The sequence below is a fragment of the Melanerpes formicivorus genome, unplaced genomic scaffold, assembly GCF_026170545.1.
Source record: "Melanerpes formicivorus ecotype bairdi unplaced genomic scaffold, bMelFor1.0.p_v2 SCAF_1, whole genome shotgun sequence".
Classification (NCBI taxonomy): Eukaryota; Metazoa; Chordata; class Aves; order Piciformes; family Picidae; genus Melanerpes; species Melanerpes formicivorus.
The window spans coordinates 2,281,891-2,297,670 of NW_027142353.1; the positions used below are offsets into that span (position 1 = coordinate 2,281,891).

At 36.6% G+C, this 15,780-nt stretch overlaps 1 protein-coding gene across 6 annotated transcripts in view; it reads right to left on the reverse strand.

Moving 5' to 3' along the window:
• Positions 1 to 15,780, reverse strand: part of DACH1 (dachshund family transcription factor 1) — a 384,340-nt gene that overhangs the window by 39,082 nt on the left and 329,478 nt on the right. For all 6 annotated transcript variants that reach the window (XM_068151468.1, XM_068151561.1, XM_068151642.1 and 3 more), the window contains 3 exons: positions 8,479 to 8,626; positions 4,107 to 4,250; positions 3,592 to 3,660 (listed from right to left, as the gene is read on the reverse strand). In XM_068151468.1, coding sequence (XP_068007569.1) covers positions 3,592 to 3,660; positions 4,107 to 4,250; positions 8,479 to 8,626 — 361 coding nt within the window. The remainder of the gene's footprint in view (positions 1 to 3,591; positions 3,661 to 4,106; positions 4,251 to 8,478; positions 8,627 to 15,780) is intronic.

Sequence of the window (15,780 nt, forward strand, 5' to 3'; positions counted from 1 at the left end):
TAAAATATGTAAGCATATATGAGGCTCATAACTGGGTTATTTATTATGATTACTCGTTAGCATTTTATGGATACTCCAACAAACTGTTATCTACCCAGTATTTTTTAAAAGCAAACAAACTCACCTCTAAAATATCCTGTTTCTTTCTATAGCTTCAATTTAAATTTCCTTACATGGACTAAAACTGTATCTGAATAAGTGCTACATGATGAAAAACAGAACAGAACATAGCCCCCCCCCTTATTGACAAATGTAATTACCTTTTATGCATAAATTCATCCTATCCCTTACTCACAAAAGTGATAGTTAAAAATAGCAACATTAAGTATAAATTCAAATTGACAAGTATCATTTTATTTGTAACAAATAACAGATAAAATCTTCATTTTTAATTATGATTTCCTTGCATAGTATTTTCTTAAGTGATGAAATTATACTTAATATTTCAATTATTTCACTTCCCCACAGAATGCTGCAGCTTTCCTGCCTTTGTTTGCTTAGTTCGAGAACTGTAAAGCATGCTGAATACAGTAAGTTGAAAACAACTTAATGATGGTGGAGAAAAAGACTATTAACCAAGACATCCTTTGATATCAAGATATGTATTTTTGAGATAAATAAGAAAAGCATAAATATTTCCCTAGTAACTGCTTTTTCCCAGAACCTGAAACATGCACTATATAGTATTATTATTTAATATATTGTATATTCTACATAATAATTCTTCTATAGTGCATACTAGAGTATACAAAATATCACAGGTGAAAATGCAAGCACATAATTTAAATTCTGCAAAACTGGAAAGATATGGTCTTTGTGGCCCTGATGAAAATTTAAAAATAAGGGTTGAAAAAAATCAGTTTCACCCACTGGAAAGCTTTTGTAGACTTTTGCAGATAAATCCTACAAGGAGTCCATCTCTACTGAGTGTGCTTTATCCCAGTGCTGAAGGAATGACATAATTCTTTCCCTGCAACTCTTCTCATTCCTGCAAACAACTGCCGTTCTAGCTATTTAAATAAGAATGCAGAAATTGTCTTTCCTGTTCTGTAAGTGCTTCTCTCCTTGCTATCTAGACAGGCACAGAAGAAGAATCAGAATGAATGCAGTAGGGAATGTGAGCTTGATGAGGTGCTGGAGGTAGCGGAGAATACAGGTGGAGATGCTGTACCAAACAGGAAAGCTTGTAAAGGGGAATGTCAATGCAGCATGGAGTCTCTGAGTGGATGGATAATAGGAGGAGGCAACAAGAAATGTCACACAGACAGGAGACTGTGGGTCACTGAGAATAAATAATCAGGGTGGTATGAAACTTACTTCAGGATGAAATGCTGAAAGCATGTGAAGTTATGAAAAAAGAAACACAACATAATGCAGAGCCAGGAAATAGTGAGATTAGCCATGACAAAACCTGGAATTGGATTGAAGAGGAAAAAACTAGGAGGAACTGTGACAGAGACTCAGAAATATGTGCTACCAAGGAACACAGAACAAAAGGCATTTATGGTGAAAGGGAATCCTTCTTCCAGTGCTGGAACTGGACACAAAGAGTCCTGAAACTTAGCATTACTTGTCTCCTATTAATTATTACTCAAACTATTTTTGAAACCTGTCACCCTATAATAGCTGATTCACAGTGACAAATAAGTTTCTACAGTTACATTTGTGTTGCAAGATTACATAATGTGGTAGATCTAAAAGTTTTTAACTGCTGGATGATGATGATTAAGCTGAATATATTAAACTATAAGAAGGGAGATTTTTTTTTTCTTGCTTTTTTTTTAGCTTTTCCTTAAAAACACCCCTGTTTTAATTATATGTTAAGACTGCAAAGTAGAGACAGGAAATGTCAGAACTAAGGTTGCCTTTGCAACAGGATCCAGTACAACCAGAATGGATCATGGTCCAGTCTTCAATTAAATAGTCCTCTGTGAATTTTCATTTTTCTTTTAACCTGCAACACCTTGGACAGATGAATCAAGGAAAGATCATCATGACTGAGAATGCTAAATCCTTGATTTCATTTGTTGCAGAAATAGCAATCCATGAAATGAGCCTAACTAGGCAGAGAATAGCAGATAATGAAGTGCTGTTTCTTTGTAGTTTGGGATACATCCAGTGGAAAAAATCATGAAAATGTAGGTTATCTTAATCTGTTTGTGACTCTCCCAGTTTTCCAACTGGAATACTCAAGACTTCACTTCCTTGCATGAATGTTCTGAAGAGAAATTAATTAATGTTTTCAAAGACTTCAGGTACAGCAGTGACTAGTGTAACAGACTGGCCTCCCAAGAAATTAGAAGTCTACCTTTGCACAGAGGAAAATAACAAAATGACTTGATTATAACAAAATGACATAATGACTGGATTTCTTGCTAAATGAATTATGTCAAATGGTGCTTTGAATAAGGCATTCATTGTATGGGAAGGAAAGCAGGATTCTGGAATAACAAACCTCATAAGATGTACCCACTTTCCAGGCAACGTTTAATCTGGCATATTCCAACTTCTGAGTTATTGACTTTGCAGACATAACTTGCTTTAAATATAAATGGTTTTGTTTATACACATGTTTGTCTTTCATAAGAACTTAATGTCTCTTTTGTATTTGTTTATATGCTCAGCACATTAAAAGCTTGTTGACTTTTTATTCTGTTGTTACAGCCTCCTTGTGGCACAGTAGTAGCAACTCTTTAGGAGTTAGAAAATGTGATTAAATAACACACAGAATATGTCAAACGGTATGGTTAAGATGATTGACTTCGAAATGCAAAATAAAGGCAGTTCAGAGTGATTACTGCAGCTAATAATTTTAGACTTGCCTCTGAAAAATGCACCTTCATTTACAATTGAAAACAAATGCTATTTTTACTGTTTAATATTCATGTAGGTAGATTTAGCCTCATTTCTAAAGAAGACATTATAACACAAATACTATCTTAAAAATTTGCTCTTTAATAGTATCTGGGTGTTTGCAATATTTATATATTTAGATTCACAGGGGAAGTAACATGGCTCTCCTAAGTATTTCATATACAAATTTACTCAGCTGATTTGTTTTATTAAAATGCAAATAATGGAATATGGCAAATGAAAAATCCAAGAAGGGAATAAACAGTTTATTTATCGTTAATGCTTGGAGCAGCTTATTGAAACACACCTTTCAGTAACTGCCACTGAATATTAGCTATGAAATTCTCATCATGCCTTGAATGTTACCCATTAGGTTTAGCCATTTGTACAGTTAGAAGGTTCAAAATGTTTGAAATCTACCTTTAAACACAGTTATCTCAAATCTAACTATACATCTTCACATAATCTGCATTCAGCATGTCTGAGATTCAACCCAATATTGCTTCAAATTAATTATTCTTCAATTGCTCTGTATAAACAGAAATGACCTATTAATTTAAAGAAAATCTATCAGCACAGAATGTATTCTCCCTTATAAACAAGCAAGATGAACTTGACCTTGTTTGAACTTGTTTTGATGTGGCCCAGATGGTAGGCTACATGCTTGAATAGCAATCTAAAGCTGAGGAAAAACTCATATAGCAAGATCTAGATTTATAGCCTTTTGCAAATTCCTACCTTGTATTGTCCTTTCAGCATCTGTTCTGCCCCCGCTGCGGTCAGCTTCTATCTCTGGGGTCAGAGAGTCTAGAAACATAGAAAGGTAAGACTGACACATATTTCATTTGATTCTTATAGCCTTTTTACAACCTGTTACTCCAATGCTGAATTACAATACAATCAACCTTTGTCAGTTTTTTTAATGTTGAACAATGACTGGAGGCCAGGACAATTTTTTGTTAGACTAGGAAGATTAATGAGCAATAGATTTTTCAAGCATAAAGGAGGGGATATAAAGAAGAGAAAAAAAATTGACTTCTCAAGCTAATAATATAAAATTGTCCTAGTTTGAACATCTCTCCAGTGAGTTTATTTGCACATACTATATAAAGTAACAAAACAAGGCATCACTTCAATGAAGGAAAAAATAATTTTTCCCCCTTCTATCATGTTATAAATATTTCAATATAACAAGTGTCTTTTGGCACTTAAATTGAAAGTTCATGACAGAGAGGCAAAAATTGGCTTCTTACCATTTAGGACCCTAATACTCTCTGTTGAAGCTGCCTGTTTCAGTGTCTGTTCTGCTTGCTCCCGTCGTTTAGTCTCAAATTCAAGTGCTTCCTGCAATTTCCTCTTTGCCTTCTTTTCCTTTTTTAGCCTTTTCTGAATTATTGCTAGGGAAAAAGAAGATTAGTGAACTTGGATTTAGATCTGAAACTTGGCTACATATTCAGAGTCACCAAAAAATGCTATATATGTAACAGTTCATATAAATTGATTAATTAGACAATACCAATTTAAATTACTTGAAATTTGCTGGACCTACACTGGTGTATTCTATTAGCTGCTGTTTCATATCATAGCATTGAAAACTGTAGGTGATATTCAGCCATATAATTTATTTTTTAATAAACAAGTGACAATCTGTGAATGTCCACATCAGAAAATCCTACAACAAGCAATGAAATGTACTTTTTGCATCATCTGATGCAGATATGCCTCTGTTTCTGGAGATGAGGTGCTTTTGGGGGGATTAAATACATGATTTTTTTATTGCCCATTGCACACAGTTAATAAACGCACAGCAATGAAGTTCTTCCCTGTCTGCAGCTTCTCTCCCACAAGAGGGAGATCCAGCTGCTTGGGTGCCCGGGCTGTAAAGGAGCTCAACCGCCACCCTGCTGTGATTCCCGTTCCTGAGGGAAAGGCCCTGAACTTTCTAACTTCCCCCCAAGCTGCTGCTTCCTGCAATGGTTCTGACCTCTTAGTGCCCAATCTCTTCCCTGTATTTATTTCCTACCTACATTTCCCTTTGTCTTACACTTTTCTCTTCCTTGCTTTCTGTCATCTCCTGTCCCATCAACCAAGTAACCTTGAAGAATTCCTATCAAATTCTTCATGTTGCTGGATCCTCCAGCCACATAAATATTACTTTGCTTTGTCAAGTGTGTGGGAAAATACTGGGAAAGGAAGGAGTATTTTTAAATTAATAAGCATTAGAAGGCTCTCATTTAGCAAAATGTTTGCCTTGTACCTCTTTGGTTAAAATTTCACAAGGCAAAGGGTTGCAAGATCAGGATGAAACTTCATCACAATTTTATTTTCTATGTAATCAGTGACATACACCCACAAAGTGAAGATTCCATAATCCCTACAGGAAGGAACACATCACAGGGCACATTCCTGATGGAAAAGGATATGTGAACAAATCTTTCTACTTGATAAAAGCCAAAGTGAGCCTCTAAACAAATCATTATAAATTGTAGAGCATATCAGTATCTCCCCCATCACACCCCAACCCTTTTTACTTAGCACATTTAGGGTGTTCAGGGATGTGTATGTAAGAAGCTTGTTTCTCATAAGATCTTCCTGGATAACTGGTTCCTGAAGACTGTTATTTTTACACTAACATGAAAAAATATTTCACTATGCTACTTACTAAAGAATTCTTTACCTACACTGAAAGAATGATCCTTACCAAACCCAGAAGCTAGGTGACAGCAGGCTTGACTGCTGAGGTCTATCTAGACTGTTATCTCACTCCAAATTAATTTTAGCTACATGCCCAGGGATGAATGCTGGAAAAGGTAAAAGTATACTTCTACCAGCTCATATTTCTCACAAAATGCAAATAATGGAACTTTCAAAGGGAACTGTCATTGCTATTACAATTTAATTTCTATGCTAAGAATAATCACTTTTTGGTTGATCTTCGATATTTTGTGTTGCTTTACAGAACTGTTTAGACACAGAAAGGACATAAGCACATACCCTGTAGTCAGAATAGCTACATCTTTTCCATCACAGACTTTGGAATTTTGTCTCTCTCATTTTGTATAGCACCAACTACTTTACAGGCTAAGCAGCTTAAACTATCAAAGAACATCTAGTATCTATACAAAGGCTAAACTAAATACATTTTGAATCATTGCATGGTTTAAATGTTTTCATTGTAAGTACTTTGAAAGTGATTGCAATAAATGAGAAGGAATGAGAAGGAAACATATGTTGCTTTCTGAATTAAAATGTCATCATGGCTGACACATTGTAGATGTGACTACAGCAATCAGAGCCAGAATTAGCAATCCCTTACTGCGTAGCTGCTCGCAGAAGAGATATTATGCCACTTTCGCCATTAGATGAGACACATCCTACAACCTTAGGACTTACTAATTGGAATATTTACAAAGAAGGAGGGAAACAGCATGGTAAGTAATCAGCTCTGTAGAACATACAGAGCAACAGGAGTTGATTTTATGTTTAAAAAAAAAAAAAAAAAAAAAGGCAAAAATATTCAGGTGAAGAAACTAAAGAAAAAGATGTTTGACATGATGAGCTGAAGATAAATGTTGCCTAATGGTGAAGATCCCATCCACCTAATGGATTTTGACCTGTATGTGACACTTAAACTCATGCTTCTCTACCATAGTTTTTAACTGTGATTAATTTTTTTCACATGGTATCTCCTACCAGGGGTGTGGTACATTTCTCATGCTTCCATTAAGACGTGTGAAATTTTCTTTTAAATAGGACACTTTCTATCTGGAAAAGCAATACCAGGTAAAGCCTCCTATACATTTTTCTACCTTTAATTGAAGAATAAATTCTCACAATGATTACAATCTGGCCTTATTCTTCTCTCTTCTACCTGGGCCTGTTCATTAAAAAAGTAAACTATTAAATTTCTTTCTTTTGCAAAGATGTATCCACTAGCAGAGACAGTCATCCTCATTATATTTGTTTTGCTGCATACCACCATTAAGTGTTCAAATCTGTTCCTCTGGTCTGACTTTTACCAGTGCAATACCATCATTAGAGGGAGACATACATAAAAGTAGGTCATGTATCACACTGAAAATAATGTTGTACATTATTTCAGTGCCCTGAACAAAATAAGGGACTATCCCATGCACTTTCCTGACACAAAACTCTGAGTGAAATTAATTATGCTTAATTTTAACTGCTCAAAACATATGTGTCTAATCCAGCTTGGCCAACTATATTTCCTGTGGAGTTAACAGGAAGATAAAGAAGTGATCACAGTGTAATTGACCCCATCTACATGTCTGAGAACAGGACATCCAAATTTCTTTCTTTATTGACCGGAAATGAAACTTGTATTAACTCAGACAAGGTGCTTAACTTTTAGGTGGCAAAACTCAAATAGGGTCAAATGGATTCCCCTCCCACTTCTTCTACTCTGCACGTGATTGCCTAAGTCTAAAACAACTATATATTTGAGCAGTTGTGAGACACAGAGGTTGAAGGATGTGAAAAATAAACAAGCTCTTTTATAAAACTACCTTAAATGTGCAAAGTAGTGCAGTTGTGCACAAAAAGATCACAGCTGCGATAATTGTTACTAGTTAACCACATTCTCAAAAGTTATAAAAAGGGGAATTAATGATGTGTCAGTCTTACCCTGTAATGGGTCAAGGCATGAATCAGGATTACATTGTGTACTTACTGCCAGCATGATAGTTAAAAGTTGTGAATCCAATGGTTCCTGGGAATCTCTGTTTAGCTAGTTCCCAGTATATTAAATTAGACATGAAGACTGTTGTAACTCTAGCTCTGCAAAAATACCTATCTGGCTTGTCATGGTCTGTGTTAAACAGCAAGTGAGCCCCAGAGGTTAACTGTCCCTTGCAAAGTAATTAGACGCTATGAAAGGGCAAGGCATATAGAGAGAGAAAAATGGACCCATAAAGAAAGATGGGAGCATCTTCATAATGCAAATAGTTAATGCAAATCACTCCAAACTGCCTTAACTTTACCATCAATGAAACTATTTTAAAATCTTTAACATGCAAATACTTTGCAGTGGGCTGTTGTTAAGGTTTGAAATGCCACTAATGGATACTGCCTTATCAAGAAGAACCTTAACTGTTCTACAAATATATGATATACCATGCATTACAAATGCCTTATATATTACTATTAAGATTATATTGATTACATACAGCTTGCCTAAATATATAATATATGACCCTAGCACATAAGAACAAAGACAACAGTTCCTAAGACTTCACAAATTTTTACAAATTCTTAAATTTAATAGAAATTGTCATTGTATTGAGGAGTGATCCCTTTTCATAATGATTGCAACCTGCCAATGACCCTGACAGCACCTATGGTGTTTATAATTGTGTTGTGTATTACTCATGTAATAAGTAATAATCAGGAAAAAAACTGAGAAAAAAAAGAAGATTCTTGTCCTGAATCTCATCAAGATCCTATGCAGAATCAGAGAGCTTGTAATACTTCCTGTCATGTAGTCAGCCTAGACATAACACAAGGTGAGAAGGAACAGTTTTGATCAAACACAGATGTTTGAAAAAAGAATCTAGTTTTGCTATGGAAATAAATTACAAAGTGTTTATGTCTGTTTAATTAAGATACCTCTGTTCTTCTGCTCCACAGCCAACTGTTTTTCAAGTGTTTCCCTCAGTTCTCGTTCCCTGAAGAGTTCCATCTTCAGCTCTGTCTTTTCCAGTTGGACCTGTTTCTCTTGAGCTCTGGCATTGTCTATAGCAACCTTTAGTAGACCCTGTTCAAAGATAAAGTTGGATAATGTTCAAAGAATGTTTGAACAACTGACATAATAAATGACTTGTTTTATTGTTCCTTGGTTGGTCATGTGAGATTTTGCAGGTGAAATAATCCTGTTACTGGGTCGAAGACTCCTAATCAACAACAGTAAATTTTTGCTGGAAGTAATTTTGACAGGTGGACAAAAATCTGTAAAAAGCTGAAAAGTCAAATTTCCCCAGAAAACATAAACTCTCCTTTGATTGTGCATGCAACCAATGTGAAAAAGTGACACAGGGATGGATTTATTCTTTGTAAGTGACAAAAGAAACAAGCCTACATCAAGCATTTGCCTCTGATCAAAAGTCTGCCCTATTGAAAAAGACTAAGAGTCTCACAATCACATCGTCCACACAACAGCAAACTCAATCCCTAGCACAACTCAAGCCGATGGAAATTACCGAAGCATAAGAGACTCTTTTCAAGGCTTTCCATTTTGCTTCTGATTGTTGTTAATTATTATTATTTTCAAATATTCTCATATTTCATAATGTTTCCAACGTTCAATAGAATGATATCCCTATTACAAGAGGGATATGGAGGTGCTGGAATGTGTCCAGAGAAGGACGACGAGGATGATCAGAGGGCTGGAGCACCTCTCCTATGAGGACAGACTGAAGGAGTTGGGGCTGTTCAGTCTGCAGAAGAGAAGGCTCCGAGGTGACCTAATTGTGGCCTTCCAGTATCTGAAGGGGGCCTACAGGAAGGCTGGGGAAGGACTTCTCAGGATCTCAGGTAGTGATAGGACTAGGGGGAATGGAATGAAGCTGGAGGTGGGGAGATTCAGGAAGAAGTTCTTCACCATGAGAGTGGTGAAGCACTGGAATGGGTTGTCCAGGGAGGTGGTTGAGGCCCCATCCCTGGAGGTGTTTAAGACCAGGCTGGATGAGGCTGTGGCCAGCCTGATCTAGTGTGGGGTGTCCCTGCCCATGGCAGGGGAGTTGGTACTAGATGATCCTTGTGGTTCCTTCCAACCCTGACTACAATACTATGATTTGGATTCTAAAGAGGACAGTCACAAAGTAGAAAGATATCCCAGTTTTTAAAAGTCCATTGCCTGACTTTCTACAATTGTTATCTCACAGCAGAGAACAAAATGCAATCATTTCTCAATTTCCTGGCCTGGTATGGCTGAAATAAACCCTACCTTTTTTTTTGGTTGTTGTTGTTATAGTATCAGGAAATGATGATTCAGCCTATGCTAAACTTTTCTTGAAAACTCCACAATTCCTTCTTTTTCACAAGGAAAAGGAAAGAAGCAAGAAGTTTCCAGCACAGCTAATAATTAGGTAGTTAGGACTAAGATAGGGAATGATAAAGAAGAGAAATAGAATTTAAATAAATGAACAGAGAAAGAGGAAAGATTTTCTTTTCCATTTTCCAGAAGCGTGGCCACAAAACTCTTAGGTCTACACTTGAATTTCTCATCTTGAAGCTATCATGATAGAGTAGATAATGAAACACGGATATGCATATATGAACCTCCATGGATATGAACCTAACTCTTCTGTATCCTAAGCAAGTCTCTGTATCCTAGGCAAGTCTCCCAAGGACTTAGCAGTACAGATAATTTGACCCAACAGAGATTTAATTACTGATATAAAGCAAAACAATGCCAAAAAGACAGACTGAAGAATACCTCCCAGTAGGTCTGTTAGGCTACCAGATAAAAAGTTGACACTCAAGACCTGGCTTCAGAACAGCCACACTCCAGATATGAAATCATGTCCCTCAGCTCCCAAGTAAGCTTCCTCACCCCTGAGGCACACTTCCTATACTGGATTCTGAGTTGCCTGTTTTTCCACCAAAATTCTTTAAGAATCTCAAAAAAACACTGGCAAAAGAAGACAGTCTGGTATATTTCAGAAATGGAAAAAGGATTTTTCATTATGTTAGTCTGCACATTTATCCCACTAATCTGCCCCATATTAATGCCCACTTTGAAATTTGTGTCTTTCAAACTCCTCTTTTAAGTCTGTTTTCAGAGCTCTCTATTCAGCACCTCTCATTCTTACCTAAATGGTTTCCTCCAGTGCTGTCTCATTCAGAGCTTTATGCTTTGCAGCTCTGTTACACTTCAATCTACTAAAATCCACATGAGCTGAAAGAACTCAACACCTTCTGACTGCAAGGCCAGACAGTTATCAAAACTGTATACACTACGTATGTATAGAACATGTGAAATATCTAAGAGTGGTTAACATAACAAATGTGCTTACAAATATGTTTAAAGTTTTAGCAGTTTTCTCTGAAAAAAAACAAATTATATTGAAAAATAGATGAAACACAGAGGTATTTTGTGCTGAATGTTAAATGCAGATATAACTATTAAAGAAACCACAAAAAGCTAAACATAAAGCTGTACAGACACAAGCAAGGTAAAATACAGTTTGAAATGTTTGTAAAGCCTCTCCAATCTACTTTTAAAAAAGTTAGTAACTAACTGAATTCTGTTCCCTTCCCCCACCATATTCTCCTATATTTACAACCATCATAAACTATGTTTTCTCTATGGGATGCATTTGAAATAGCAAGAAATTGAAGTCAAAATTTCATATCAATATATGTTTCTGTCTTATGCTTAAACTGTAGAATACACCCATCAAACCCATGTGTCACCACTGTGGCCTTCCAGTATCTGAAGGGGGCCTACAGGAAGGCTGGGGAAGTACTTCTCAGGATCTCAGGTAGTGATAGGACTAGGGGGAATGGAATGAAGCTAGAGGTGGGGAGATTCAGGCTGGATGTGAGGAGGAGGTTCTTCACCATGAGAGTGGTGAAACCCTGGAATGGGTTGTCCAGGGAGGTGGTCGAGGCCCTGTCCCTGGGGGTGTTTAAGCCCAGGCTGGATGAGACTCTGGCCAGCCTGATCTAGTGTGGGGTGTCCCTGCCCATGGCAGGGGGGTTGGAACTAGATGATCCTTGTGGTCCCTTCCAACCCTGAATGAAACTATGAAACTATGAAACTTTAATCTCCTCCAATTCATCACTTACTGGAACATGTGATTCATGCATATCATTAAAAATCCACGGATTAAATTACATTTAAACTATTTGTTGACAACAAGTGCACTGTCAAGTAAGTTTAAAGCTGCAAACACCTTCATCCCAAATTCTTACAATCCATCTTATTTATGATAAAATCAAACTGGTAAAACAACTGCCATCTTTGCTCAGTTCAACTACATTCATCTACATGTTTCTTCTTCATCGGGAACAAACAATTAGTAACAAATGAAAGAGATCATTACATCAAGTGCCCTTTTAGATCACCCCAATTAAAACTTTGGTTTAGCTGTATTTTAATTCTAAGATACCAAATTCTAATTTTCTGCTCTGATTGCTCTTGTTGACTTATCTTTGAAATATGTACTCTCAGTGCAAAGCCTGGAGATTATTTAGCAAGATGCCAATGTTGGCACCACTTAATGTGTTGATTGGTTGTATTATCAGTAGCAGTTTAAAATAAATTACTATTAAGCTATTATTGTCCTTGGCTGACAAAACACAATATTTTGGTGTTCTTTAAATATGAAACAATCATTATGAATAAACATGGAGAATAATGCCAGAGTGCAACAGTGACGTGCGTAATTTTGTATCAAGGATTGCTGCAAAGTACAAAGCTGCTAAAAGAATATTACATTTTTCTACTGAATTTCTACAACAGACTTCCTCCTCCATCCTCTTCTTTTTTCATCCTTGCTGCTAACGTAGCTAATGGTAATACATTACCTATTGCTGCTGATTATATCTGGAAAATATTAGCTTTTTTGAACCAAGACCCACTAGGGACTACTTATAAGCTACACAAAATTAAGTTTCATTTTTAGAAGTTAAATCAGTGCACATCAGTAGGCGTCCAATGTGAAAAAAAAATCTGCACTAGAGCCAAACTGATGCATATGCAAAAGTGCTGCTGCTGCCAATGACAGCTCTAATGCAAAAATGCTGGAAACATTTTCAATATCTCCATGTATTCATTGCAGAAGGGGGTGAGAAAAACAACTAAAAAATATAGCATCTAAAAAATCATCAGTGGCCCTTGGAACAGGAATAGCAATTTCAGAGTTGCATGAAATTCTATTAATTCTCCCAGTGGATCAGCTGTAAAAGATTATACGAAATACAGTATGTCCAACTTGTATTTGCTATGGCTAATCCTCTAACCTGATATTAAATCAATATGCTGCCAATGACAATGGGAAATGCTGTGCAACACAGGACATTAACAAAAAGAAAATATTTCCCTTTAGGGAAGGTCAGATGTTATGGAGGCAGGATAATGATAATTGTAGTGAACATGCTCAGGTTCCAGATTTGTTTTTAATACAGTATGGCTCTAGTTGGAGCCAGGATTTAACATGGCATGCCATTCTCCCCCTCTGTGTCACTGTTCAATTTTTATTTCAACATAATATCAAATATGGATATTTCCCCCCTGGAAACCCTTCTGATTTGTTTGTCTAATTGTTTTAATATTTTCCAATGATAAATTCTTCAGAAATGTCCCAAATAAAAAGTTAATTTGATATATGGTTGATTATTCTTCCCATTCTCAAACTGAAGCACCACCATGTTAGGGCAGCCCACTGATGCTATAGACATTAAACATATTTCAAACTTCAATTCAGCCTTAAAGCCAGTATTACCCACCACCTTTTAGAAAAAATGCAAATAATGTGTGGCCTTTATTAGAATAAACCTTTATTAGAATAAACCAAACCAGGTTGGAAGAGTCCTTCAAGATCATCGTGTCCAACCCATCAACCAATCCAACCCACCCAAACAGCTAACCCATGGCACCGAGCATCCCATCAAGTCTCCTCCTGAACACCTCCAATAACGGCGACTCCACCACCTCCCCGGGCAGCCCATTCCAATGGGCAATCACTCTTTCTGTATAGAGCTTCTTCCTAACATCCAACCTGAACCTCCCCTGGCGCAGCCTGAGACTGTGTCCTCTTGTTCTGGTACTGGCTGCCTGGGAGAAGAGACCATCATCTGTCTGTCTACAACCTCCCTGTTTGGAAAGTAGTGAAGCAAAGGTATACACAAGCTCTTTTGCTTTCTAGCTACATCTACAGCATGTTCCAGCTCACAGAGTTTAATAAGCTACACGGTTATACGGCCAAATGTCAAAATGGCTTTACTGGTTAGTCCAGTGGTCTATCTAGATGGTCATACCCTGTTCCCACAATGTCCCACAATGCATGACAAACTATAAGAACAAGGTATGCACACACTGAAGCTTTCCTAGGCAAATCTTAGCATTTTCAGGACACTTGTGTCTCAGGAGCTTTCTTTTGGAACATGAGCTCTTCATGAAAACACTTTCAAGTATCATTGCTTCTCTTTAATTAGGAAATTATATGTACCTCGTACGTTCTCCTCATTGAAACTATCTAGTCAAAGGCTCATAAAAATATAAATACATACATTTTTAGTTAACTTTATAAGTTCCTTTCTGGATATTTGCTATATGTAACTGACTACTGACATTAGCAAGACAGGCTAACACAGCTTGGTTATCTCTGCAGATGACTCTAGGAAGACATTTTTATAGTATCTCAAGATTTAATTTCTCCAGCACAGGCAGAGGGATACTGCCCAAGTACAAATGACATTTTACCATTGATACTTTCTGCGAAAAATAAAGTAATTATCTCGGATTTCATAAGACAAATAAAATAAGATGAAGCAAAATCTGTTATTTTTACTTTATCTAGTGTTTGTAATATTTTTCTCTTGCATATTTAGTCTGAGATGGTAACAGTGCTGGAGCCTCACAGCAATAAAGCCAGTAGTTTGCATTGTTTTCATAGGGGAATTCAGTTTGTAATCATGCATTTCTTTTATTAGTATCAATGGGATGCTTGCAACTTATTTTACATCTCCCTTTAAAAATACTTAGCAACAAGACTGTGTCAATACAACATGGTCTTGATATAAAAATATAGCTATCACGGTGCAACTGCTTAATCCCTTTGATATTAATGGAAATTCAGCTCCGGGACAGTAAAGATTCAGTCTCTAAAAGCTTAAAAAAACATGACTATTACCCGAGAATATTGCAGTATCATGAAAGGCTGTGGCTGTAACATACTTGAGTATAACTGGGCCATAATCCAAAAAAGGAAACCTTAGTATGGAAGCATCTTTAGCCTTCTCACTAGAACCCACACAGAATTTTGCTTTGACTCTCCTTCCATCACCCTTCATCCTCCCTGCACACAGACTTCCAGCACTTAATCTGGAAGATATCACCAAATATGCATATTGCTGGGGGAAATTTACTTTGTCTTTCAGATGTGCAGATACACATATCTCCTTATTAAATTTATAAATAATTAAACATATTTTTGTTTCAATAGGTACTTACGGAGAAGTAAGAAAAACTACGTTATATACAAAAGAAAATAAGCCTAACTAGCAGCACCTGATGACAATGATAGCAAATAGGTTTATCTAATACTTGCCTATAATTCTCATTTAGTGATTTGGGGATATCCAATTAATTTTAGTATAGATAGAAGACACAGCCTGGCCCATGTTTATTGGCCAATTTTGAAGTAATCCTCAGACTTCTAGAATGGAAGTAAGTAGATTTAGGCACCAAGTTCAATCACCTAAGCTTTTAAGCACCTGTAAGGCTTTTAGTACATTTTGGTTCCAAATACAAAGTGTTTAGAAATTTCTGCTTATATACTCAAAATTATTTCCTCATGGCAAGGTTTAGGATTCTCCTTACCTTGTCAAAGGTAAAAATTATGAATGCCCTAATTCTCTTCTATTTTAAACCAGTACAGGTACTATGACTGCTTTTGAAGGCACTCAAGGTCTGTATTATGCATCTCCTCCCTATCCTGCACCTTACATGCCTGTATATATACAAGTGGATCACAGTAGAGATATCTTCCATCACATCCCTGCACACTAGTGTAGCCAGAGGAGCTTGCCTAGGTATTCATGTGACCATCATACCCCTAAAATACAGGCAATCCCCACCACATGTGACAGGTCATACACGCACCCCAATCCCTTGACCTAATGAAGATGTACCCTTGCATTTCAATCAGACATATATCCTTTCTGTGAAAGGATACATACAGA